General features: G+C 40.9%; 4 protein-coding genes across 8 annotated transcripts in view; 2 read left to right on the top strand and 2 right to left on the bottom strand.

Moving 5' to 3' along the window:
* LOC134852833 (contactin-4-like) overlaps positions 1-26,308 on the top strand; it is a 207,828-nt gene that overhangs the window by 95,866 nt on the left and 85,654 nt on the right. The window lies entirely within an intron of this gene.
* The window catches only part of LOC134852832 (NPC intracellular cholesterol transporter 1-like), a 188,775-nt gene that overhangs the window by 132,719 nt on the left and 29,748 nt on the right, over positions 1-26,308 (bottom strand). The window lies entirely within an intron of this gene.
* On the bottom strand, positions 18,764-19,111 carry LOC134853631 (uncharacterized). The gene has a single exon (XM_063869635.1). The coding sequence runs from the start codon at positions 19,109-19,111 to the stop codon at positions 18,764-18,766; it is 348 nt and encodes a 115-aa protein (XP_063725705.1).
* LOC134853630 (craniofacial development protein 2-like) lies at positions 19,260-20,316 on the top strand. The gene is made up of 2 exons (XM_063869634.1): positions 19,260-19,452; positions 19,610-20,316. The coding sequence occupies exons 1-2, from the start codon at positions 19,260-19,262 to the stop codon at positions 20,314-20,316; spliced, it is 900 nt and encodes a 299-aa protein (XP_063725704.1).

The following is a 26,308-nucleotide window of genomic DNA, read 5'->3' as shown; positions in this document are numbered from 1 at the left end:
GACTTACTTGGACCTCTAAGTTCTCGACCGGGCCCTCAGTAGACATGAGTCCCTCCGATGAGTTGTCTATCGTGATCGCGTTATCTGCAGTGCCGCTGGCATTCTCAACTTTGCTTTTAGAATTCTGTCCCGTCTTTTCCTCGGAAGCTGATACTGCGGTTGTCTTCCGGGTATCACAATTCTTTCGAACGCTATGCTTCCTTGTTGGGCTTATAGAAGACTCTGTTTTCGATCCGCGCGCTCCTTTATGTTGGCCACCTAAACTTATTGAGATGTCAGTCTTACGCAAAACTTTCTTTCAGTCTTACTTTCAGAATTACGCAAAAAAAAGAAACTATGCACGAACTACACGCTCCATTTAGCAGTTCCGATTTTAACCGTTCCTTGATTTTTCGAAAAGTGTTGTAACCATTTTTCTGAGCCTGTAGCACAGTAGCACTCGTTGTTTCCTCCGACATATCGGAAAAATCATTCCTGATTCTAGAGGGTGATCGTTGCGGTCAAATGCTCTCATGATCGACGCCTCATCAGGCTGTCCGTAATCCTGCATTACTTTTGCAGGGATCATCTTCTTGTACCGATCTAGAGAAAACAACACATTTTTCCAATTTTCAGGCGAAGCCGAACGGCTCATCGAATGCCAAAATGTGCTTCAAACGGTGTGCACCCTAATGACTGATGTACTGTAGTTCCAATATTGTATAATATTTGAATTAACGTAACTTTCAAACCCGGATTCCGAGTCTGAAAAGATTAAGTCATAAGCCTTTCACGAAAAGTGTGTATATACCGTTCGACCAAACCAGTGGCCCGGTGCATTCCTATCGGCGAAAACACCAACCGTATAATTTGTTGACTGCAGAGTTCGCAATTCGACTTAGCCACGAATCCCGATCCTTGATCAGTTCGGATTACCCGCCGTATAGCATGACAAGTAATATAAGTTTCCAAGCACTCCTTTATAACCGCTGCAGCAGCACGCGTTGTTATTTGAACCGTAGGAATTTTTGAAAACCGATCAACGCAAAATTGTAAGTATTTGTTTGCACCCCAGGCAGATAGCAAGGGCCCCAGAAAAATCTTTGAGTCTCCTAATTCAGCTCTTCCATTAAATTCGTGGATGCAACTTCGGTACAGGTTTTAAATTCTTACCAGATTTGATGCAGCCCTTGCGACTCGCCGCGGTTAGTTGAAACTGACCACATGTGTGGCCACCAGAAGTAACTGTTTGCAACGTCTCTCATCTAAAAGAGCACTGCGTAGCCGTGGTGTAACCGAGCCATGATGGGAGCTCTCAACTGCGCTAGGATTATTATTTTGTCCTCCATGAACAAGATCCCATTAAAAGTATGGTACTAAATGGCGTAATTGCCGAAGTAAGTGCCTAGGATTCTGATATCAGTATAATTTTTCTCTTCAAGAACATCCATTGTGCATTTTAAAATTTTATCCGCTTTATTCAAAATGGAAATAAACTCAAAATGAAAGAATTCTGGCCAGTCGAACAAAACTGAAGGAAACATTAACCCGGGTCATCAACATTAACTAATTTCGAATTAAATGCCATTTCCAACGGATTAATCAATTGGCAATTGTTGCAATTCTCCGTGCGGTAATGATTAGTAACACAAATTTTGATCAAGTGAACTTTTTGAACGCGTCAATAAGTTTCTTTGCAGCGCATTCTTTTCGATTACGTAATTCCCGTTCAAATTTAGTTTCTTTCATGACGTCAATTGTCATTAAAAAATTGTTGCCGCATCCTTTTGCAGTAGCTGCAATTAGCCGATTAATTTCGTTAATTTGTCCAATGACAAGTGTGTTATCCAGTTCTGAAACAATTGCGGCTTGCCCAACTGATGACGAGAAAAATAATCGACCAATCCCACGTTTTTACCCGGGATATGCTCCATTTCATAATCAAACGGAAGTAATCTATCAACCCAACGGATGAGTCGCGTTTGAGTTGTTATCGATCTTTTCCTTTCCGATAAACATGATAACAACGCCTTATGATCAGTAGAAAATTTGAACTGCGCCTCAAACAAATAATTCTGGTAGTGAGTGCTCATAAAACCAGTAACAATCCTAGTGGTTGATACTATATTTAGGCTCCGCTTCATTTAAAAATCGAGATGCATACGAAAAAGGCTTCCATTCGTCCTGATGAAATTGTTCCAGGGCAGCACCAAGGCTTTTCTTTATTGCGTCACATTTAACTCGCGTTTCTTTCCGCATGTCGAAATGATGATTTTGCACGAGTTCCCGCTTTTTTTGTTTCATTACTTCAAATGCTTTTCCATGTTTTCCACCCATTCCATTCTAGCGTGTTTCTTCATGAGGTCGCGAAAAGGCTCTGTTGCGGCCACCATGACCGTATAATTTGATTCATTGCACCAATCAACGACCGTATGTTGGATAGGTTTTTGGGTCGTTTCAATTTTAGTATCGATTCCGCTTTTTTGTCCACTGGTACCGTACCGGTTTTTGGCAATTTGAACCCCAACCATTCGATTTCTTTCGCAAACACTGTGCTTTTGCTCCATTTACCGCCGCGTTTTTGTCATTTCAAACTTGCAGAGATTTCCTCAACTCCCGCCAACGACATTCCGCTGACCCCCTGTTGCTCTCAGAAAACTATACAGATACACATATACGACGGTAACTGCCCCACAACCGAACCCATTACCCTTTGAAATTCATTAAAAACAGTATTTACTCGCGAAAGCCATGAGCTAAAAAAAAAAGAAACTATTGGTGTCAATTGGAGCTGCAATCGATTATCTAACGAAAATCAAATTGATTCAGTCAGCCCGGTATCTTCCATGAAAAAATAGTAGTTCCAAGAACTCAAAAAAAAGATATATGTTTTTGAGAATTGAAGCAATGTACGAAATCACGAAAAATGCCTACCAAAACTCGGGAGTACGATAAATATTTTCTGAAAAAATCGTACTAAGGATACAATTAAAAGTAAAGAACGCTAAAAACGTCTAAATATTACTGAAGGCGCGAAAAAACCCTGCTCGGGAATGACAGTCTATCAAAACTGGGGATAAAAGTATCCCAAAAGCAGGCGCCACCCGCAAAACTTAATTCACGGACACTTCTGAAGGGAAATCCCGTCGGGAAAGAAGTGAATCTGATCAAATTCGAGCCTGATACCCATTCTGATTTAAGTTTTGACACACCACAACAGCGTGAATTCATTTTGTTTATGACTGATAATGTTCCAGACCTTCTATCAAGAACAAATAGATCAAAGATATTTCGTGCAACTTTTGGGTGTTGTTTGTGCATTAGATCATTTCCATGAACTACAAGTTGGGCCAAAATTCTTCAATTCTTTCGGACCACAAAGCATTAATTGGAGCCCTAAAAGATGACAACGTCGGCCCATCTCGTCTTACCCGTAGGGCAGATAAACTTCTACCTTACGATTTCGTCGTCGAACATCTAACGCGTAAAGAAATGGTATTCGAAGACTACTTATGTAGACACCCATCGGGCGAAACTTGTACCCCTTTCATATGACGACAAAAAATTGGTGATCGCCTCGGTAAACCATATAAACCATCATCTCGGCTTTGAAAACTTGAAGTCTAGATAATCTCGTTCTCAAATAAGAAAAATTTCTCTCAGCAAACAGAGTCACATGATTCGCAATACTGCAACAAGATTGGTCACTCGAACAATAAGCGATGCTCCATAGACTTCACAAAGCCCAACCCGGACTATTGGCAGTGAAGAGCTTGACGACACTTTATATTTGGTGGCTGAAACTCTATCATGAAATTCATTTTGAGGAGAATAGAGAATTGCATGGAGTTCGCACAAGCAGATAAAAAGCTGAAACCATTAACAAAACAAAGGAATGTCGGTGAACTACTATCGGTCGTAGAATAAATCAAGAAATGTAAGTAGGTTTTGCCGGTCCCCGGTCCGTTTTTTCTAACTTGGGAAACAAAAAAACGTACTTGTTTGCTTATACCGAGTTACTAATTTTCTTCTAACTCAAAGAACATCTTGTACATCTTCAAAGTCGGTGATCAATTTTCATAGTAAAACATAGCACAAAATGTGTTACCTAGAACTTTTAGAACGGGCCAAGGATCGTTGTTCATTTTAAAAACAGTTTGTGAATTTTACCAAGAACAAAACAAAGACATTGTATTCAGCCCAGAGGGGCAATCACAGAGCAACAGGCTTAGTCGAAAGATTAAATATAACAATTGAAGATCGACTCATGGACACACCACAGGAAACCTCCTCTAGTAATAATACTGTCGAAAATAACAAAATGCTCAAGAAGTTAAACGCAACAACCTCTAAACTAATCTGTTCTCGAAACCCATTTTGGCAGATCACCAAAAACACGTTATGGCATAACCCTGTGAAAATTCCGTTTTAAAAAAACATAAATTGGAAAAAAAGTCTTTATGTATAAATACTTTTTGAGCTAGGAAGAAACTCAATGAGCCGGGACAGACGACACGATTGGGACGCTCCGGATTACATCGAGGCTGGACACGTAGACGATGATTCTTCTTCATCAGACGATGTTGCGAATGCCGTCAATTACGTACCCCCTTATTTCCCACGCACAGAGAAGCGGAAAGCCTTAGGTATAGCAAATCCCCTGCGGAATATCCCAATCAGTGAGACCCTTGTGAATAGAAAATTTCAGAAGAGGCAAGAGTAAGAACCGTACTATAAAGAGCTTAAGAAGATAAACAAGAAATAGTGAGAGAATTGGATCATACAAAAACTACTACGAAAATGAAATTTATGCTACGAAAGGACCAAGGAGAATTGTGAAATCAGCCATAAACGTTGGGTTTACGAGTTCGAAAGCGACCCAAAGTAAACGAAGCCTCCAAGCCAATTTTGAACAACAGGGCATCACCTGACGAAATGCTTCCATGAACAATTAAGGGAGACGCTCTTGCGAGCAGAAGAAGAACCGAGGAAGCGCCTCATTTTCCTAATTGACACGGAGACCTATTTGGAACAGACCCCGTCGGGAAGACCTGGACAAAATCAAATGTCGGAAAAAGTTGATAGCATACAATCATTTCTCAGCAAGTCAATGCAGACCATAACAGACGACGACTCTATTGATTTAATTCTCCTAAAGTTTATCAAGCCGCCTACCCAGGTAGACGCGGAAGAAACACAAGACCCTCAAGCTCACAAATCAACCAAAGTTAAGCAAGAGGAACCACGAACGGAGAATTGGGAGCCTGTTATTGATCAGGCTTTATCTCAGACCCCGGCCGAGCCAAAAACCTAGAACTCTAAGCAACCCAAGTTACCCCCTGTCATTTTATTAGTAAGCTAGGAAAAAATAGACGACCACCAAATATACAAAAATGAAACAAAACGAAAAAGGCCAGCAAGAGAGTTTGAGCTCCCAGACGGATAAAGACTGCAAAAAACTGGGACACGGTCCAATTTTTATCCAATGCTCATCTAAATCGAATCTCACCGGAAAGACTAAATACAAAGCTTCTGCCGAAGAAATTACTGCCTCCACGGAAGATGTCGGACTCACCCATAAGGTACAACACTAGACCAATTCGTAGCATACAGCCCTCATCAAGGTTGGAAAAAAAGTTTTTTTTTTAATTTGTTGGATTATTTTGAGACAAACACTTATCTACTTGCATCAAGACTCCTACGTAATCATCATTAGAGGCTGAAACAATTGAGGCGAAAAAGCGGCTGTTACTGTCGTGGATCTCATCACGTCGAAATCTTTACCATTGAGGCGTTCGACCACTGATATTACAAAATCAAGTGAAGAAGATCTCGAAGGCAGACCGGCTGCATACGAAAATAACATTCAACCCTAGATTTCGAGAAAATCAGTTTGACCCGATGGACAATCCCAACGAACCTCCAATTTATAACATCCCCGACAGATTGGACACGAAAACAATCATCGAAACTAGGAAATTCTTAGGTGAATCAAAAGTTTTAGAAGAACTCAGACGAAGAACTGAATTAAGAGCAACGAAAGGAGACGCCTCTTGAAACTCAAAAATTTCACTTTTCTGATAAGGACTCTATATAAATCTCGTGAAAACGTTTAGTTATTTTGTTTTGACCCGGAACTTCATTTTCTGGTCTAGTTCGCAAACGCGATTTTAACCTTGGACCTCCCGATCCTTTCAGAGATTTAGATGTGTCGCTAGTTTCTCGAAATGAGTATTATATGGTTGTTATTTTTTAACTGTTTTAACGCTGTTAAGTTAACAGGACTTAAATCTTTTTGTTTTTGAGGTTTCATTCAAGTGAACCTTGTTTCAGTGCTGAAATTATTGCCCATTGGGTGCCTGCATTGGGTGGAAAGTATATGCATATCTTTAGTAATATCCATGGGTGCTGTTCACAAAAGTTTCAAAGGGAACGTGAAATGTGCACAATAACCTCTAGTGCTTTTTATGCTATAGAGTCGCAATTAAGAGTACCTGCCGAAAACACATCGGCTTTTGGATCTCTCAATTTTGTCTGTCTCTGTTTTGAAAGATAACGATTTCCAACTCAACTGGTTAATCTGAGTTGTAACATTTATCTAGCTTAACTTCTACGCATCTTATTGTCTTTTAATCTAGTCTTAGTTGAAATGTCTAGTTTCTACTAAATTGTTAAAGTAGAGAATCTGTACCTTTTTCTAGTTTCAGTAACCCTTTTTAACAACGATAAACTACTAATTCTTACCTCGAGTAACTTCACTTTTTAACAGACATACCAAAATTTGGCCGCAGAAGTCTGAACATAAAGTCGAGAAAGTCTGGAAAGTCGCAAGAATCTGGACATTTAGTGGCACCAAAAGTTTTGAACATAAAGTTGCGCCGTGGTTTGCGAAGTTTCGCCGTCGGTGGCGAAGTTGCAGTGTCTGCGCGAAAGTCTGGATACGAGTCTTGGACCGCTACCCTGAAACAAGTATTGTGTTTACCTTTTGCTAGAAATCCGATTCTGCCGATTTGTCCACGTGTAAGCAATAGAAGTTGTGTTCCCTGTAGAATGCAAGTAGCAATAGTTCCACTTGGTCGAAGTTATGGTAGACCATAAGACTGAATGCAACTGGGACACTCATCTCTAGGTCACTAATAGCACCACGGTAGAGAAATCCCTCACGCTGAACAAAATAGTCTTCACACGCGGGAAACGCACCGTTTTCCTCATAGCGCAAATTAAATGAGTGATCCGGAATGGAAATTGATTCATTCACCAGTTTTTCAGAAGTATTGAAAGAGAAAATTTGTTCACAATGATTGGCAAGTCCTTGAAAGTCGGGCAGTTTCAACGACGAGTTCGATTGTTTTTGATTGACAATTGAAATGAATAGGAAATTTGTGCAGTAACCACTTAAATAGGCAGAAATGAAAAAGATTACTAATTTGAATTTGGTTGTTTGAGAGCGGTTTTCTAAATAGCCAACGGCGGGAGTTTTCATAGTGGCATGAATTACTGCTCAAAAATCAGTTAAGTCAAAGATATCAAAATATAGGTTTTTTTAAAATTGTCTCAAGTTTAAGGAAAATTGTCGTTTAATTTACTGTTTTACTGTCTTTAGTTGTAAATTTACTGTAAGTTACTGCATTTCTGAGCAAAGTAAAAATCGATACTTTATAAATTTAGCACAACTTCACTATTTTAAAATTATTTTTATTTTCTGCATTTGAACGAGTCAGTGTCATTTGGTGAACAACTTCTTCACAAAAATCTGTTTCTTGATGTTCAAATGAGCATGCGAAAGCGGCATGTATTTAATGTTCAAAATAAAAAACCTGAAAGCAAAACAAAAAATTCGAAATTTAATAGCGAAAAAAAATGAGATTATTGGTGAAATCGATTAGTTCTTCCCGTCCATTTCTCCGTAAACAAGACCCGGCTTTCCAAAGTTTCGCTCAAGCAATGCATCTTTTTTCTGATAGAGATTTTTTCGATAATCCTCTCAGAGTAAAAGAGCGTACAACAACAAAAATGAGGAAGCTCCCGCGATCTCCAAACAATTCCCTTTTAGCATATTCTACTATCCAAAGAACTTCCGCACCAACATATACTAATTTTGACGAGTGATGTTAATTTGAAAAAAAAATTTCAAACCTCTCCAAAAAAATTCTTAAGAGGCCACAGTCAGGGGCGGATCTAGGATTTTCTCGAGGGGGGAGGGGTCGGATTTTCAAAAGGTTTGTCGAATTTTTTTAAGTGGACCAAACTGATTTTCTGAGCTCTCCCAAATCATATAAATACCCCATTTTGACCGAATTTTCTGCGCCACAGGCAAGTTTCTTGAAAAAACAGGCCAAAAACGAGTTTTTATACACTTTTTGGAAAGTTTCGACAAAAAAGTTACGTTTTTTTGGTGCGCTCTCCCCTCAAAATTAGTATAGGTTGGCGCCAAAGGCGCTTTAAGAAAAATTTTAAGGTCAGTCAGCCGAAAATGGATATCTAAAAATAGTTCAAAGGGGGGACCCTTTGGGTCAGCAGGGGGTTGAATCCCTGAGAAAAAGCGGGCGCCCTGCCCCCGTCTAAATCCGCAACTGGTCACAGTAATACAAATTTGGCAAAAAGATGTTAAAAGTAGAATTAGAGACCTCGGAAAATCAATTGGTCGACGGAAAAATAAAACGCCCCCTGAAATCTTAGGTTGACACCTGTGAACTGATGCAAAAAAGCAAGTATATCGGAAAGACTCGCTCTCGCCATTACAACGTATTGTGATCTAGTCACAACACTCTGTTGTGATCTTGCTAACAGATGGTAGAACTCTAGCGTCAAGATATTTTTAGCAGAGAAACAGCGGAAATTCAACGAAACCAAATTTTCAATTTTTTGCACTTTCTTAATGGAATCGACACCAAATAATGTGTTAAAACATTGGTAGCAAAACTTGTCAATAAAATTGTTCGTAATCACAACTTTTTTCAAAGTCAGGTTTTTCAAACTCAATTGAATTATGTTAAGAATCGAAATGCTGCGGATTGAGAGAGTTTGTCACGGTAGTGTAAGGACCGGTGATGCCGCATGTGTTCCCTGATGTACAGGTGAAGGCATATACCACCATATAGGTGCTATATATCAACCTGGTCTCAGTAGTGGACTGATCAGTGCTGAATTGGGCGGAGCAACACGAGCCAAAAAGACTGGCCAGTGATGATAGGCTATTTGGAAGGATAGCGCAGCCTTGGCTGGATGGTGATGGATTTCATCAACAGCTGCAATTGTCGAATGGGCGGTGAAGACCTTTCTCATGTTCAGTTCAACCCCATGCTTTGAAATCTGAGACCAATAGTGAAGGATTTGGGAGAGGCGATGCGAGTTCCTGCCTGACTGGAAGCATATGCACACGTGAGGGAAAACCAGCAAGCGTGGCTTGCAGGATCCATACCATTGCCAGACCAATGCCCTCGATACTCGCCGATAAGAAGGATGTTCCTAGAAGTTACGTCTCCTGTTATTGCCCCTCGCATCGGAGCGTCTCGCGATTTTGGAGAAAGAATGCGGATGTCGAGTGAAGGGATAGAGTCACGCTTTATCAGCTGGAATGTTGCAGCGTTGCACACCTTTGATTTCGGTTTTCATGATACATGGAATCGAAAAAAAATCAAGGCCCCACCATCTAGGAAGCCCGGACCATTGGTATAGATTGAAATGACCAGGAGAAAAGAAAAAGATAGTGTTTTATTACGATAGTACAGTCGGATTACGGTGATCTATGGGTGATCACGCTGGTGGCTATGTGGAGATGGTCAAGGCGAGGAACTCAGCGAGAGGGCACTCGATGGTTCGGAGCGAAAAAAAAGCCTTGCAGGAACATTTGCAGGAGTTAATGGAAGGCTCTAATTTGAAACGAAAAGAATATGCTACTGTTATTGTCATTGGAGGCAAATGATAACGAACTAGAACAACTGTTGAAGTTTTCCTGGACGGTCGCCTTCAAGAAAAACTTTGATAAGTTTACGAATGCACCTTCAAAAGTGGCGCCAAATCTGGCCTACCCATGCGTGAGGACAAAGTTGCAAATGCGATTGGCTTGGTGTATGATGGGATTCAAAAGGTCGGAATACGAAACCAGTAATGTTTTGAGATCAAAGGAGCGAGAGTTGGAACTGATGGAGGCCCTACAAGCGTTGATCGCCAAAGACGACTCTGCGATAGCGTTGGGCTAAGCGTAAAGATGTTTTCGTTTTATGAGGTTCGTAGTGGATCGTATCCCTACTCCTATGTTGGAAAAATGCATAAAAACTGTTCGACAAAGAGGAATTAATCGTGAACGGATCTTCCTGAGAGCCCTGCTGGAATTGTACCAGGACATGCCGCTCGAGATACTCACCAAGGAGTTAAATAACATTGAGAGCTACAGTAGACTGGATGAAGTGAGGAGGTACTCAACAGTGAACTTAAAGTGAATCGTGAATTAATTGAAAAAGCAGAGATCAAAAGTAGTACGTGACCTTAGGCAAACGAAAATCACTCCACACATTTCAGGTGTTTCCGGAATATCGTATAACACTTTCAGGGATGAGAAGGCAAGGGTTGCGTATTTTGATTTTCAACAAAATTGTAGTTCTCGACTTCCGCGTTGAGAGAATGAAAGAAATCGGGATGCTGACATTTGAACAGCTGAGAATGGGAGTCATTCTAGAGGAACGAGTGGTGGAACCCTCGGTTCCGGAACTGAAAGGGCAGATGAGCTTTGAATGCGGTTCATGGGATGGTCAGTTGTATACCTGCTTGGTAACGATGTGGGAGCTCACGAAGCCTTTATGATGCCCTCATCCAAACGCCGGTTTGGTATGGGACGTAACTGCAGATGTCGTACTAGAATTGGATGATGAAGGCATTCTTAATGATTTAGCCGCAATACATCACCTGTTGGCTCTGAGAATAATGAATCAGGATGACAAGCCGCCTACGGAATCGTCCGAAGAGAGTTCTCCAAGTGATTGGATGAAAGAGGGCACTTGTCTGGCATCCAGTTGTGAAATGGGAGGGCATGTGCGTCGAATTGGCCTTCGATTGAATACACTGAGTGAGCAACTTTGCCAGTTAGCCAAATTGTACGTGAGGCTAAGTATATCGGACAACACTGAGATGGAGCTGAGTGCGGATTGCCATGGAGTAACAGAAGTGAAGCTCATGACCACTTGGGATTTTACAGCATGGTCAGCTCGATTGAGTCATTGGAATGCCTGGAGCGTGCCCATGAGCTGGTTACGTCCTTAAGTGTGGAAGTGTTCCCCGGAGCGTTACAGACGGAACAGAAAATTGGAGGATGACGAGATGCTCTGGAAAGCGAGATGAATTTGAAAGATAGCGAGGGACATCATAGAACTACTGGCTCGAAAAAATATGTGGGATCAAGACCGCACCATACTGCAATAGCAAAAACCCCTACGAACATGGTGGTGTTAGATGCGAGGACACAACAGGGGATGATCGATCAGTTCTTCTCAGTGCCTAAAAGTTTGAGACTGACCAGAATGTCGGAGAGGTCGTTTGATTTGGTAACAAAGATCATTCGGGCTGTTCCGAAGAGGTTTGAAGGCGAATTGCAGGACGTAGTGGTTGGAAGCTTCATGTTGAGCGACGGTAAAGTAAGTGAATTTCAGAAATTAAGGCAAGGGGAGCATTACCGACTGAATTCCCCACAATCGATGAAAAGGACGGAATGCATCAGATAATGGCAGAGGTAGAACAGTTGTTAGAAGCTTCAGGGTACCGGGTACCATTATCATCATTGTCATCATCATGGTCTTTATAAAACAATTAGTCCCCAAATCGTTTAGGCGCTGACCGTTCGCTCTTTTTTGTAGTTTTGTACCGTGTATTACCTCCTGTTCCATTTAGTGATTCGTTATTAACTTCAATTACAGTATTAGCTGCTTTAGTGCTGGTCCTGTTTTTGCTTTTCCTCTGAATGGTATTTTGGAGGCTGTTCTGTTTCTTACGCTTCTCAATGGTTAGTTGGTGCGTCTGGTAGGTTGAGTCTCTGTAAATGTTGATAAGGCGATCGGTTCTTTGATGTCCAATACTTCCGTTGGAGTAATGAACTTATCGGAATTGATTTTTTCTGATGTAACAGCTTCTCTATTCGGGGGTAGCCAACCTAGGAGATTCTACTTTTAAGTTGGCGTTAGGGAACTCCTCAACTACAAAACCGTTTTCTTGTTCCTTTGTTTCTTTTGTAGTATTAATTTTGGCGCGATTATTCTTTTCTCCCGCTACCTGAGCTTTTTTTTTGTTCGTTCATGAAAAACCTTTAACCTATCAAGATGAACTTTTTGCTGTTTTTTTTAGGTTTTTGGGCTTCAATCACAAAGTTTAGATCATTTTCTATCTCTTTGTTTATGTGTGGTCCGATATAAAACCACTTAAATTTTCCCCTGCCAACGGTTGGATTAAAAATAAGTTTTTTATCGTTCACGTTATACTTAGGTCAGTCCGCATTGTTTTCTGTCGTAGTAGGTCTTTTGCCGTTCTTGTTCGACGTTCATTGTAACACGCACCAGTTCGTGGCTTGTTTGGATTTCCTTCTTTAGGTTTCTAACGTAGTCGCTTGGCGTTGCTTAAATTTTCTTTTGTGCTGTTTTTTTCCATGCAATCTATTGGCAAGGAGCAAGGGCGACCAAAAGTCAAATAATACGGACTGCATTTTGTCACTGCATGAAATGAGGTTCTATAAGCCATCATAAATGTTTGATAAAATTTGGCCCAGTCATTGTGGTTTTCTCCCATATATTTAGACAAGGCTTCTTCGATTGTTCTGTTGGTTCTTTCAATCATTGCGTTTCCCTGAGGACGATCTGATGGACGGTCTGATGTCGTTTGCCAGTACGGAACACAAACTTTTGAAAAAATTAGGCATAAAGTTTGATCCCTTGTCGCTGTGCAGATTTGATGGGCAGCCAAAGAGTGAAATCCAATTGTCGACCAATCCCTTAGCTACTGTCTTTGCTTCTTGGTTTTGAAGTGTTATCGCTTCGTACCGCTTTGAGAATTGATCTCCGATCTGATTCCGGTAGCGGTCTCATGATATCCAACGCTACCTTCCAAAATGGATGGCTTGGCTTCCGTGTCTTCAGTGGATGTTTATGTTTCTGGCAAGATTTCTTTTTCGATATGCATTTTTTACAGCTATTAACCCAATCTTTAATATCCCGACTCCTTCCAGGCCATTAAAACCTTTCTTGAGTACGCTGAAAAGTTTTTTCGCACCCAAAAAGTCCACAAGATTCATGTAGCAAAACGAGCATTCCCTCCATGAACACTGGAGTCACAACTATTTGCACTACAATGTACTTTTCTTTGGTAACTTTTTTCTTTTTAGTAAGTCATTTTCAATAAGCAAATATTCGAAATTTCTTCAAAATTTCCATAAAGTCTTCGAAGAGCCACTCATTTGATTTTTCACTGGCATCTCCTTGTTTTGCACCCATATTTGCCTTCCTTATTTCTTTAGATTTCAGTTGAACCGTTTGTAATTCCGAATCGGGAATTTTCAGGGCTTGTTCCCAGAGATTGTTCAAAATATCTGAAGCTTATCTTATTTGATTAACCACCTCCTCAGTCGAAGTTGGAACCCTTGATGCATGTGGCATTTTCTTTCCCGCTTCGTGTTTGATTTCGAATTGGAACTGCCCTGGTTTTCCAACCATCTCGCTATCATACCGTCTGACTCCTTGAAGCTATAAAGCCACGTTAGAGCTCTGTGATCCGTAACTATTAAGAATTTTCATCCCAACTGATTGTTCCGGAAATAATGCGTGAAATGTACGATTGCGTAGTTCCCTTTTGGTTACGGAGTAATTTCGTTGTCCTTTAATCAGCGTTTTGCTGGCGCACGCAATAACTCGATCTATGTCTTGCTGTTTTTGTGTCAATTGGCCCCCATCCCAGTTTATGAAGCATCCGTTGTTAGGGAACACATATCTTCGTCATTTGGATATCCCAGTATTGGTGCTTGAATCAGTTTCTGTTTCAGTTCCATCAATGCACTTTTGCAAGCTTCATTACGAAAGATTTTCCATTCTTTTCAAACAGTTTGTAAAGTGGTTGCGCTGTTTTCCAAACCCTTCAATAAACTTTTGGTCGAGCCCATTGAGTTCTAATACCGTCCGCAGTTAATTGATATTGTGAGGACTTTTCAAGTGTTCCGCCGCGTTTAATTTTTGCGGATCAACTTCTACGCCGTTGTTCGACAAAGCGTGTCTTAGAAAATGGATTTTCTTTTGAAAGAATCTGCTTTTCGATCCTTTTATTCTTAACCCTGCTTCTTTCAGTCGACACAGAATAATTTTCAACTTCTCTATATTTTCGTCAATTGTTCTTCAATTATAATATCGTCTAGGCGATTTCGTATGATAACCCTTTTAGTATTAACTCCATTAAGTTTTGAAAAGCTTCTGACGCTGAAGCGAGACACATTGGTAGTCTTTTCTATTTTATAGAGATTCATCGGCGTTATAAAAGCCGTTTGATTTTGCGAGTCTTCATCTAGCGGCATATGAAAACAGCCAGAAGTTGAATTAATGTCGAAAAAGATTATTTTACCATCCAATGAGTCGACGACATCACTTATGCTTGGTAGGGGCCAGTTTCCATTGAATGTTGAATCTTCTGTAATCAACTACTAATCTGTGGGATCCGTATTTTTTTGAACAAGTATGGATGGGGCTGCCCATTTCGAGCGAGCTGGTTCAAATAGGTTGCCTTTTTCTAAATCCACTACGATCTTTTTCATGGCTTTCCGCTTTTCAAAATTCATACTTCCGTATGCCCACCGAAATGGCTTTGCATCAGCGTTTAACTTTATTTAATGTCTGATTTCATCCAAAAACCCGAAGTCCGTAGAGCTGCGTAAAAAGACTCGGTTATGTTTATCAAACATTATCTGCACTTTTTCCTTTTCTTCAGATGACAATTTTGCACCGTCCAGAGATGTGTATTTTTCCAATTCAAAAGGCTCTTCCTTGCTATTGAAGAGTCCGTTTACTTGAATCTGATGTCTCAAATTGGTATAATGAGCAAATTTGCTGTCATGGTATATGTTAATTGCTTCATTTCGCGTGTTCAGTATCTTCAGGCAACTTTTTATTTGGTTTTTTGCTAACCAATGAATCAGTAACCAGTATTCCGTTTTTTTTTCGAATTGATGTATGCATTCCATTAAACCTTCTGTGCTACTGATGACGGTAACGTTGTCATTTATGATGACGATTTCTACAACTTATTCTTGTGTGCTGGAGATTCTTGGATCCCTCTCTGCTTTTGCAAAGGTTCGGACACCGTTCCTTGCTTGTGCTGATATAGGTAGAGCTGTCCAATTTTCCGTACTGTATAGCAATTGTTTGCCAGTGTTCAGGATACAATCTTGATCTATCATGAAGTCCAAACCAAGAAGGCAGGGTAAGCAGTTATGCAACGTTATTAAAATTTCTTGGGCGAACTCTCCGAATTTTGGTTTGATTTGTATTTTGTTGTCGACGCGGCAAACTACTTTCAACGCCGACGAGTTAGCCGCTAAAACTTTATATTAAAAACTTTTATGCTTCCCGGTTTTCCAAGGCGTTCATAAGTGTCGGAACTTATGAGAGAAATGCTACTGCCACTGTCTAACAGTCTTGTTATCACTTTCCCGTTCAGTAACAACTCCACATTGAAACGTTTTGTTTTGTTAGTTGAACACACCCTGATTACTTGGTTTGCTCCGTCCTTTTGTTCCAAGGGCAATTTCGTTGAATTTGGCTACAACTTCCACAAGTAAAACATTTACGGCAGTGCTTTGCCCAGTGGCCCTTTTGCCTACATAGCCGACATTTGTCTTAGTTGTTTTCTCTTTTCAGATTGTTTTTTCTTTTGCGCTTATTTGATGCTAGGTGGGATTTCTTGCTCGGTCTCTTGAACCTTGTCCCCTATATCGGTTTCCATGGCGTCGCGTTCCTCCCCAGTGGCTGTTGTCTCTTTGACCGTTAATGTTCCGGGGATTAATTTCATTACCAACCGACATCTGTTGGACTAGTCTGTCTACCGAGTCAATTAGGACTTCTGCTCATCACTCCTCCTCGTGGCTGCTATTCATGGCGTTTGTTCTTCTTCCTCTATTCTAATTATGGCTTACAGATGCAGTGCCCGCTCTAAAGCCTTCCCGATGTTCATGTCCCTGTCGCCAATTGATTGCGGAGCTCAAGTCTAAGTTGACTCTAGTGGATCCCATCGAGAAAACCTCGAAGCACTAAGTGAGCCCGTATGTCCTGAGACTCGTCTGGGTAAGCCTCCAGCGCCAACTGCTGTAAATCCCCCAGAAAATCTGTTACTTTTTATCCTGCCTGCTGCACGCGACCTGCTATCCGTCTGCGGAACAACACCGGAAATTTTTAAACGGTTTCATCATGTCTTTGAAATTTTAACGGTCTCATCATGTCTATTTCTGGTTGTCTCTGGGAGGGAACGGTAAAATTCGATTGCAGATTTCTGCAATCGTAACGCGAAATGATGCGGCCGTTCATCAGTTTCGGTTCCACTTACAGTACGTTTCCAGTTTTGCAGTTCGGCTAACAGCTCAAAGTGTGTTCAGTAGCTTTCAAGTTCGTTAGAACCGGTGAATGCCTCCGGCAATAATATTTTGGATACCAAACTTGCCGTTGCCAAACCTAACCCCTACCCTACTTAATTGTTTCTCAATTAATCCCTTTAGTTGGCAATTTAGTAGATCTTTCCCGCTGTTTTTTGCTTAAAATAACGTTTTATGACCATCCAACTACAGTTTATTCGCTTTTATCTGAGAAACTTTTTTTTTTCAACTTGGTTTCCTATACCTTTCCGTTGAAATCGGTTCAATTATTTCTTTCTTTGCAAGATTAATTGATAATTTTGGACACAAACTAGAAGAGAAAAATTCAAGATCGATTGAATCATTGTCGAGTTTTCCTGGTTTTCTCTAGGAACGTGTTTTAACGTTTTATTTGATTTTTATTGTTTTCCCGACCTAGTCGACAACTTTCGATCACTTCGTTTTTTTCGAAACTCACTTGTTCTTCCTGACTCTTGATGTTTTCTCTGTTGCGACTGTATGATCAACCCAACACGTGCTTTCTCGCAAGGAAACAAGTATTGGGTATAAGCTAAATTGAAAGCTCGAAATATATTTAATTAAGTTAATATTTATATTCAAAGTTGGTCCCGGAGACTTATGTGATAATTACAAGAGTTTGTTATTGATGGGTTTATCAAGGAAGGATTTATAAACCAACTGATTGCTCTGAATGTAAAAGTTTTTTTGATGTTCCCGGGTTACCCCGTTTCTATCCTTAATCCGAGTAGTAATTGATTTTATCCAGATTACGGATTTTGGCACCTTTTGTCAGCTTTATCTGACACCAAAAAATTTAAGTTTTCTCCCGCCTCTCAAGGCGTTTGCATATTTGTCAAAGTTATGTAATGCTTTGACAGTTCTCAGACATCATAAATTAGCAATGACTTCTGCTAAACTAGTTCAAGTTATGATCTTTACAATTTACTAACAAGGAAACTTTCTTTTCCCTACAAATTTCTTCAGGATACCCAAAGTCTTCGATAGGTATAGGCGAGGCAGTTGTTAATGCCTTGGTTCCGTGCCGTCATGATGTCGTGGATGTATGAACGCGCCAAGCGTCATATGTCCAGGAACCTGGAGACCTAACAATCGTTCCAGCTGAACTGAGGACCAGGTGCATATAAGAGAGCAATCCTGACACATAGAAACGCCGTCACAACAGCTGTGAAACGGGTGACTGGAATACCTTGTTCGATTGGAAACGTGGAGAAGAGGTCTTACGAGCTGACCTGGAGCGGAATGTAAGCCTGTGCTTGCACAACGGTTCCTGCCCGAACCGGCAGCAAAAAGTAAACCGAGATCTCTTGCCTTGCTGCAAGCAGAGGCTGCTGGAACAAGAAAGTTGGGGCACGGCCCGCAAATCTGTTGATATGATGACATCCAGCCGACGGGACTTCAAGTCGAATCGTGAAACTAGGGACTTCAAGCGAATTTTTTCTTATAAAATTGTGAAATATGATGAACTCGAAATTTTTGAAAAATTATTCTGAATTTCATTATCCTTCTTCACCAAATATTGGCGTTTTCGTAAAATTTAAGGCTTGAACTGATGTTTAGGAAATTTGAAAAATAAAACATGGTTGAGGGTGTTTTTCATGTTTATAATTTATCCATTTCAAAAACAGGCTGATGTTATTTGAAAAGCAACGTTTTACAAATGAGAAAGTAGTGGTTTTTGGTGCTAGTAAAGTTCAAATTTTGGCCTGAATTCCTTTCGCCTTGAAATCCCGTCGGCCGGTTGTCCTAGACCCACAGGCAGAGTATAACTTCAGGGGTTGCAAAACTGACGTGCAAGTATGAGTCCTCAAGTCTTTTTGGTATTCGAGATATGGCGTTGTTTCATGATTTTTTTAAAAATAGAAATTAAAAAAAAAAATTAAACGAACTTTAACTTCTCAACCGTATAGTGGGGTGCCATCAGGGTACACTCGGGGCTTGCAAATCTAGCGTTCTCTTGGACAGCTCGTTATTTTGGGTTTCGAGATATGGCGTTTATTATGATGCAGAAACTCCTGATACATGAGCCCAATTCATCTTCACAGTTGCAATAAGTATTTTAGTACATGTTTCAGTAAACTCTTTAAACCAACGATCTATTTGAACTACCGTAGGTGCGAGTCATGCTCTAGTTGTTTTTTGTTTTTGGTCCCTCTTTCTCTATTGAATCTCGATCTCAGGCACATTCTTTGAAGACGTGTTTCCAACCAACCTACTCGACATGGGTTCCTTCAGGGTATCATGGTGTTCTGCAATTGAAGGCATGATGTCATCAGTTCGAACTTCATTTTCACCATGAGCCAGCAGACAGTCATTTCCCATTTGACAAATTCCTCCTTGTTCAAAAGCAGTGCATAGTTGCGACTTGTAAATCTGATTCTCAAAAGACCTCAGTTCTCGGCGTCCATGCGCAAAGGTGCAATCCGATCCAGCAGGACAATTTCCCTTTAAGAAGTTGTTGCAGATTTTTTTCTTGTAGGGAGTCTGCGCCAGGAAATCCTTATTCATACTTGATGTTTAATAATAATAGTCTATGTATTAATAGTCTATTATTAATAATACAATTATCTATTTAATAATTTAATAACAAGCCCGGGTAAAGGAGAAGAGTTGGCGATAGGAAGGGCATCGAGCCGTGAAACTCCGCCACTGAATCATGAATACTCCAAATATAGGGGGCAGTACACCTCGAAGTGCTGCGCAGGCGTTGTCGGTGCCGGCCTACGTCAGAAAGAATGCACTGACACCCCGAAACTCCCTGAAACAAATGACGGCTGCAGAGCCTGACACGCCAGGAAACAAGTTTCGGGTTGCTACGTGGAACATTGGTTCCATGACTGGAAGGAGGGGTGAGGTAGCAAGAGAACTTTGTGAGCGGAAAGTTGACGCTGCCTGGCTTCAAGAAACTCGTTGGAAGGGAGCAGGAACAAGAATGATTGGAAGTTCTTCTGGTCTGGCGGAAAGAAAGCAGAAAATGGAGTTGGAATGGTGTCGCTGAACACTTAGTGGACCGTGTGGTGGAGGTCAACCGTGTCAACGACCGCATCATCTCCGTTACGGTTATTTTGGAAGATCGTCCCTACAAATTGATATCTGCGTATTGCCCACAGAGCCAATTAGCAGAAGATATGAAAGATCAACTCTACGATGTCCTTGACCGTGAGTTGCTGACGACCGATAACCCGCTGGTTGGTGGTGGTTTCAATGGACACATTGGCGAGGACAACTCAAGTTGCGAAAGTGTACATGGTGGTTTTGGTTATGGATGCCAGAACAATGACGGCGTCCGACTACTAGACTGTGCCATGTCTGCACGACTGTTTATTGCCAACACTGCGTTCAAGAAACCACACACTCAGTTGGTGACATTTATGTCGGGCCGTATTGCAACCCTGATAGATTATATTCTTTACAGAAAAGACTCAATCTCTTTAAAGAATGCAAAGAGTATTCCAGTTGGCACTCAGCATAAAGTTGTTGTAGCTGACTTTACCATGAAGAAAGTCCACAAACAAAGAAAAGTCAACCGACAACCAAGGATAAAGACTTGGAAACTACGTGATCCAGAGACAAAGAAACTTTTCACTACTGAGTTTGCTGCGACACCTGAGGCTACTACATGGGAGGGGCTGAAGAACAACTTGTTTGAGGCAGCACAAAATATTTGCGGTGCTTCTCGAGGACATGCAGCCTCACGTGAAACCAAGAAGTAGAAGAAGCTGTGAAATTGAAGAAACCACTGTTCAAACAGTGGCGCAGAAACAGAAACGATGCAAATCGGACAGCGTATGCGAATGCTAAACGTGCTGCGAAGCATACGATTCGTCATGCTATCAACAGCCAAGTAAAGCAAGCTATTGCAGAAGCTGACTATAAGAAGATCTTCAACATATCAAAGCAAAGACAAGACGTTGTCGGCACGAATTGCTTGAAGGATGCAGAAGGGAAACTGTATACCAACATTGCTGCTCGTTAGAAAATATGGAAAGACCATATGCATGAAATCATGAATGTTGAACATCCTTACACTAGTAGTGACAAACCGGCTGTAGAAGGATCTTGCGAGGAAATTGCAGTGGCAGAGGTTAAGAGTGCCTTGCGAGCGTTGGTGAACAAGAAGGCTCCAGGGCCCAGTGGTATCACTGCGGAATTGCTCAAAGCTGCCGGTGACCCTTGCATTGATGTACTGACAACTATTTGCAACCAGATCTTATTCAGTGGTAAGATGCCCGATGACTGGAAACTGAGCTCTCTGATTCCACTGTACAAAGGTAAAGGTGACCCTCTCAGTACCAACTCATATCGTGGTATAAAGTTACTGGAACATTCTTTTAAACTCTTGGAGAAGGTTTTTGAGTCAAGACTCCGTGATATGATTACAATTGACAGAACACAGTATGGCTTTATGCCAGGTCGCGGCACTGTCGATGCAGTTTTTGTTGCCCGTCAACTTTGCGAAAAGTTTGCAGCAAAAAAGGAGCCCCTTTACTGGATTTTTATCGACCTGGAGAAAGCCTTTGACCGTGTCCCGCTGCGCCTCATTATAGAAAGTTTGAGGCATAAACGCATACCAGAGCATTTCTTAAACGCTATTATGGCAATATATGACGATTGTAAGACCTCAGTTTTTGTGAACGGTGAACCGACAGATGCTTTTGATGTTACTGTTGGTGTGCATCAAGGTTCAATCCTCAGCCCCCTCCTGTTTATCACGGTTATGGATTATCTGACTGAAGAAGTGCGAGATGGCTCCATACTGGAAATGTTGTATGCGGATGACATAGCACTCGCAGCAGAGACACCCGAAGAAGTCATGAGGAAGTACAGAATGTGGAAGTCAGCATTGGAGTCCAAAGGCCATCGGGTTAATGTGGGCAAAACCAAGGGAATGGGAGACTTCCCTAGTGTCATCCGTAATGCTGCTGTCGATCCTTGCGGCGTTTGTGGAATTAGAGTTGGCGGAAACTCGATTATGTGCACTCTTTGCAGAAAATGGGTTCACGGACGCTGTACCGCTATTAGAGGAAGTTTATCCCCACACGAGTCGAGTTTTCAGTGTTCTACATGCCACACCCCAGCTGCAAGTGATCCTGCACCCCATAACAGTTTCGACGAGTTAGAGAGTGTTAGTCAGCTTTGTTACTTGGGAAACACGTTGCATGCTACTGGAGACTGAAATTGCTATAAACGAGCGTATCAAGAAGGCATGGTTTGCGTTTCATAACCATGGTGGCGTTTTACTCGGGAAACGGGGACTGTCCATGAAACAAAGAGGTTTTATTTATTGTGTACACTGAAAATTTAGTCCCAAAATATTTTTGGTTTTTTATTCAAAACGTACATGTCTAAATCAAAATTATGACTCAGAAACTTCCAGACAAATTAATATAAAAATGTTTAATTAATTTTCGAGGTTAAAAGTATTTTAATCTTAATAGTAATTTAGAGGTCAACTGTGATTGGCTAGTTTTTTTATCAAGATGGTTTAGAACCAAATTGTATGTGATTTATTGTAAATACCATTGGTAAATTGATGTTTTATCGTCATTTAGAGTAGTTTATTGTAAAAATCCTAACGATGCACATAGTTGCGAAAACGTTTGAAATTTACTTTTTAGCAAAAATTTCTTCAATTTTACTTGTAAATTCGTGATAAACCAAAAAGCGAAGAGCTTGAAATTCCAACTGTTTTCCCATTAAAGGGCCAGCATAAAATTTTTAAATGATTTTCGTCAATGTATAGAGAATTTTTAAAGTGTTTTTTTTTATCGATACGTAAAATATGGCCAATTTTTATTTGAGTTACCGAAATGTTTCATATTGTAGCAGCTAGCTCCCTGTTCCACAGCATCAACACCCTTAACACAGGAAAGAACCTCCGACGACTACTGAAAGACAGTCCACGGAAGGAGAAAAAAGTGGTTGTGTGGCACGACGTGGTGAACAACACCATTAGCAGCCACAGAACAAACAACTATCGCCCGCCGGTGTCGAGGAGCTGACAAACTATTTGAAGTCGAAGAAGCAGCAGATATTGGCGATCGTTTATTGCAGAAGGGAAGGAACGCCCGACTTGTTTAGTCAGCCTCTCGGCACAGGGGTGCTCATTATTTCAGCTACAAAACGGCTACTCTCCAAGAGCAAGCAAAAGTACCCGGAGCAGCTCAAGGAATATTTGAAGCTGCACCAGAGTGCTGATTTGGAGCTGAAATCTCTGCGATTGGTGGTGGCACACAAAGAAAGGCTGTCAGAGCTGATTGGCAATATCAGGGGCAAACAACAGAGACCATCACAGACAAGGAGGAAGGCGAAAGCAAGACGTGAGCAGAAGCTGAAGGCAGATCAAGTGTCTGCGCTTCAAAGACAGGGGTGAGAAGAGTGTGATTTGTTTTGCTTTGTGCCTTGTGAGTTTCATTACTCGTGGCCTGCAAAACAATGATCACAGTACTTTTGCCTGTTGTTTGGCTCAGACAAATTTTAGAAAGAAAACTAACTTGGAAAATTGTGTTAGACTATTTAAACTTCTTTAAAAAAGTTCAAGTATCTGTACATAGACTGAAGTTTTTGAGAAAATGTCTGAAAAACGATCTAATACCGGACTTTTTGAAACTTAGGTTCCCCGAGAACGGGGTTTTTTCGGACCAAGCTGTGCATAATTTTCAATTGAAACTACTAAGGACTGAAACTTCTAGGGAAGATGAGGATAGGAAAAGGTACGAGGAGATGCTAAGGAAAGCAAGATCACTGGTGCAAAAAGAAATTGACAAACAGTGGTGGGCATCCATTTTCCGCTTCGTGAGGCGTCAAGTTGAGGCAAGCTTAAAGACAACATCAGAAAACCATAGAAAAAAGTTAGAAAAACTGTCCGAGAGACAAGATAAACCTCTTGGGGGGAGAAATGAGCGATCAGTTAAGGTACTTGATAATATTGAACTGCCTGAATGGGTATATGAAGTGCTATCAATGGGCCCCAAGCATCCCATTAGAGACAAATTTAACAAAACTTATTTTTTGGCGGATATCGACATTTTCCTCTCACAATTGAAAAATCAGAAAACATCTGGTGAAACGTTATGTGAAATAGAAGCCGCGGCAAAGGCATATGCAAAAAACGTACGGCAAACCCCAAGAGACAAAGCCGTTGAAAAAACGAGGAAATATCTCAAAGATAATGGGTTGCTGGCTGTGCCTTTTGATAAGGGGGTTGGTTTTTGCATAATGAGGAAACAAACATATGAATCAAAGCTGGAATCCTTGTTGCAATCTGCTCAGTTTGTGAAAAAAGATGCAACCACTGATGAGGTGATACTAAAAATTGAGAAGGAACTTAACAAAAGAATTACTAACCATGAACAAAAGCGACGAGATAAGTGATCAGTTATATTCTAAGATGAGATCAACAGGGAGGCAACCCGCCCGTTTGTACGGTTTAGCTAAGTACACAAGGACGAGACACCCCTACGACCTGTTCCATCACTTCCCGGCAGCTCGTATGAGAATCTTAACAACAAGCTTGCAAAGTTTTTTGACAACATCGATGGAGCAAATATAGAAACCAATACGAAAGAGGCTAGAGAAAAAATAGAAAACATTGCTCTAGATCCGGATGAAACCATAATATCTCCTCCTGAAATTCAAAGAGCAACCATGAAAAGGCTTTTGAATATGGCGGTCAGCAAAGTATATTTCAAGTGTAATGATTCATGGTATGTACAAGTTGAAGGTTTAGCAATGGGCGCGTCCCTCGCTGTAATTCTGGCAAACTTATGGCTGAAAGAGTACGAATTTGCTCTACGACAACAAATACCGGTGGGAACGGGGGTACAGCAAATTAATGACAAAAACGGCTTGTGCCCATGTTGCAGCAGGAAAGTCACATATAGATCAAAGGGGGTTGAATGCGAGAGTTGCCGAAACTGGTATCATCTAAAATGCGGAAAAATATCCGATGACGTATACGCATCAATAACCGAGATAGTCTGTTACTGTGAAAGCTGCTGCCGAGCTAAGAACAAGGAGAAGGATACTCCCCAGGTGAAATTGTTCTTCAGGTATGTGGATGACATTGTTAGAACAGTCAGAGGGGAGCCGAGTTGTCTTCTCGATGCCGCCAATTCTCTTCATCCAAAATTGCAGTTCACTCTAGAGAAAACTAATTCGGAGGGAAATTTGCCGTTCCTGGATTTGAACATAAATGTATCGCAGGGTAGGCGTGTAACTTGCAGTTGGTATCAAAAACCAACAGATACAGGGACTATTCTGAACTATAGAAGCTGCGCACCAACTCAGTATAAGCGTAGTGTTATCCAAGGCACTGTACACAGGGTTTTTAGGAGTACATCTAGCTGGGAGCAATTTGATAAGGCTATGGAAACTATTAGGGCGCAATGGCTGACAAATCAGTACCCTGAAAATTGGTCAGCAAAGGTGGCTTCAGACGCCTTGTGCAAGATTATCGAGGGTAAGGGCAAGCCCCTGGATAGTGAAAGGGGTTTGTCAGTTCAGTCACCAAAGGATGGGAAGCCCCCAATGCTGATGGTGCAATATAGAGGTAAACAGAGCCATTATTTTGCTAACAGGTTACGAAAAAAATTAACTAACGTTCAAGTGGTTTTCACCACAAGAAAACTACAATCATGTTTACCATCACTGAAGTCAGCATTTTCTAATGACCTCAAGTCAAGAGTGGTTTATAAGCTGTCATGTAGTGGATGCACTTCCACCTATGTCGGACAAACTGTTCGACATTTGACCACTAGAATTGAGGAACATAAGAAAGCAGACTCACCGGTAGGCCTCCACCTTTAGCAATGCCAACTTGAGGGAAATAGCGCAGATCTTAGTTGGGAAATTATAGATAGGTCAAACAACCAAACAAAATTGCTAACACTAGAGGCAATACATATCTGGAAAGAGAAACCGGGCTTGAACAATCGCGATGAGTTTAGGAGCAGGGAGTTAACACTGAAAATTTAGTCCCAAAATATTTTTGGTTTTTTATTCAAAACATCATGTCTAAATCGAAATTATGACTCAGAAACTTCCAGACAAATTAATTTTAAAATGTTTAATTAATTTTAGAGGTTACAAGTATTTTAATCTTAATAGTAATTTAGAGGTCAACTGTGATTGGCTAATTTTTTATCATGATGGTTTAGAACCAAATTGTATGTGATTTATTGTAAATAACATTTGTAAATTGATGTTTTATCGTCATTTAGAGTAGTTTATTGTAAAAATCCTGACGATGCACATAGTTGCGAAAACGTTTGAAATTTACTTTTTAGCAAAATTTTCTTCAAAACAAATTTCGATGTGGATAATCAGAATATGAGCAATTCGAAAATTCCCGAATCCGGTTTTAAAAATTCAATAGAGAAATCATCATCATCATTGCCGCCTTATCCCGTTCAAACGGGGTCGGCGGGGCGCTCCTGAATCTTCGAGCACCAGAGTTTGCGGTCGTGTGCGTCTGCTTCCGTCAGTCCTCGTCTTCTCATTTCCTCCTTCACGTCCTCTATCCATGTCTTTCTTGGACTTCCTTTGCGTCTTTTTCCAGGGACCTCAAGGAAATACGCTTCTTTTATTGGATCACTATCTTCTTTACGCACGACATGCCCAAACCATTGCAATTTAGATTTTTCAACACAGTCAATAACGGTCTACTGAATACCAAGTCGGCTCAGAATCGAGTCCGATGGAATG

The sequence above is a fragment of the Symsagittifera roscoffensis genome, chromosome 8 (assembly GCF_963678635.1).
Source record: "Symsagittifera roscoffensis chromosome 8, txSymRosc1.1, whole genome shotgun sequence".
NCBI lineage: Eukaryota > Metazoa > Xenacoelomorpha > Acoela > Convolutidae > Symsagittifera > Symsagittifera roscoffensis.
This window is presented reverse-complemented; position numbering and strand designations above follow the sequence as displayed.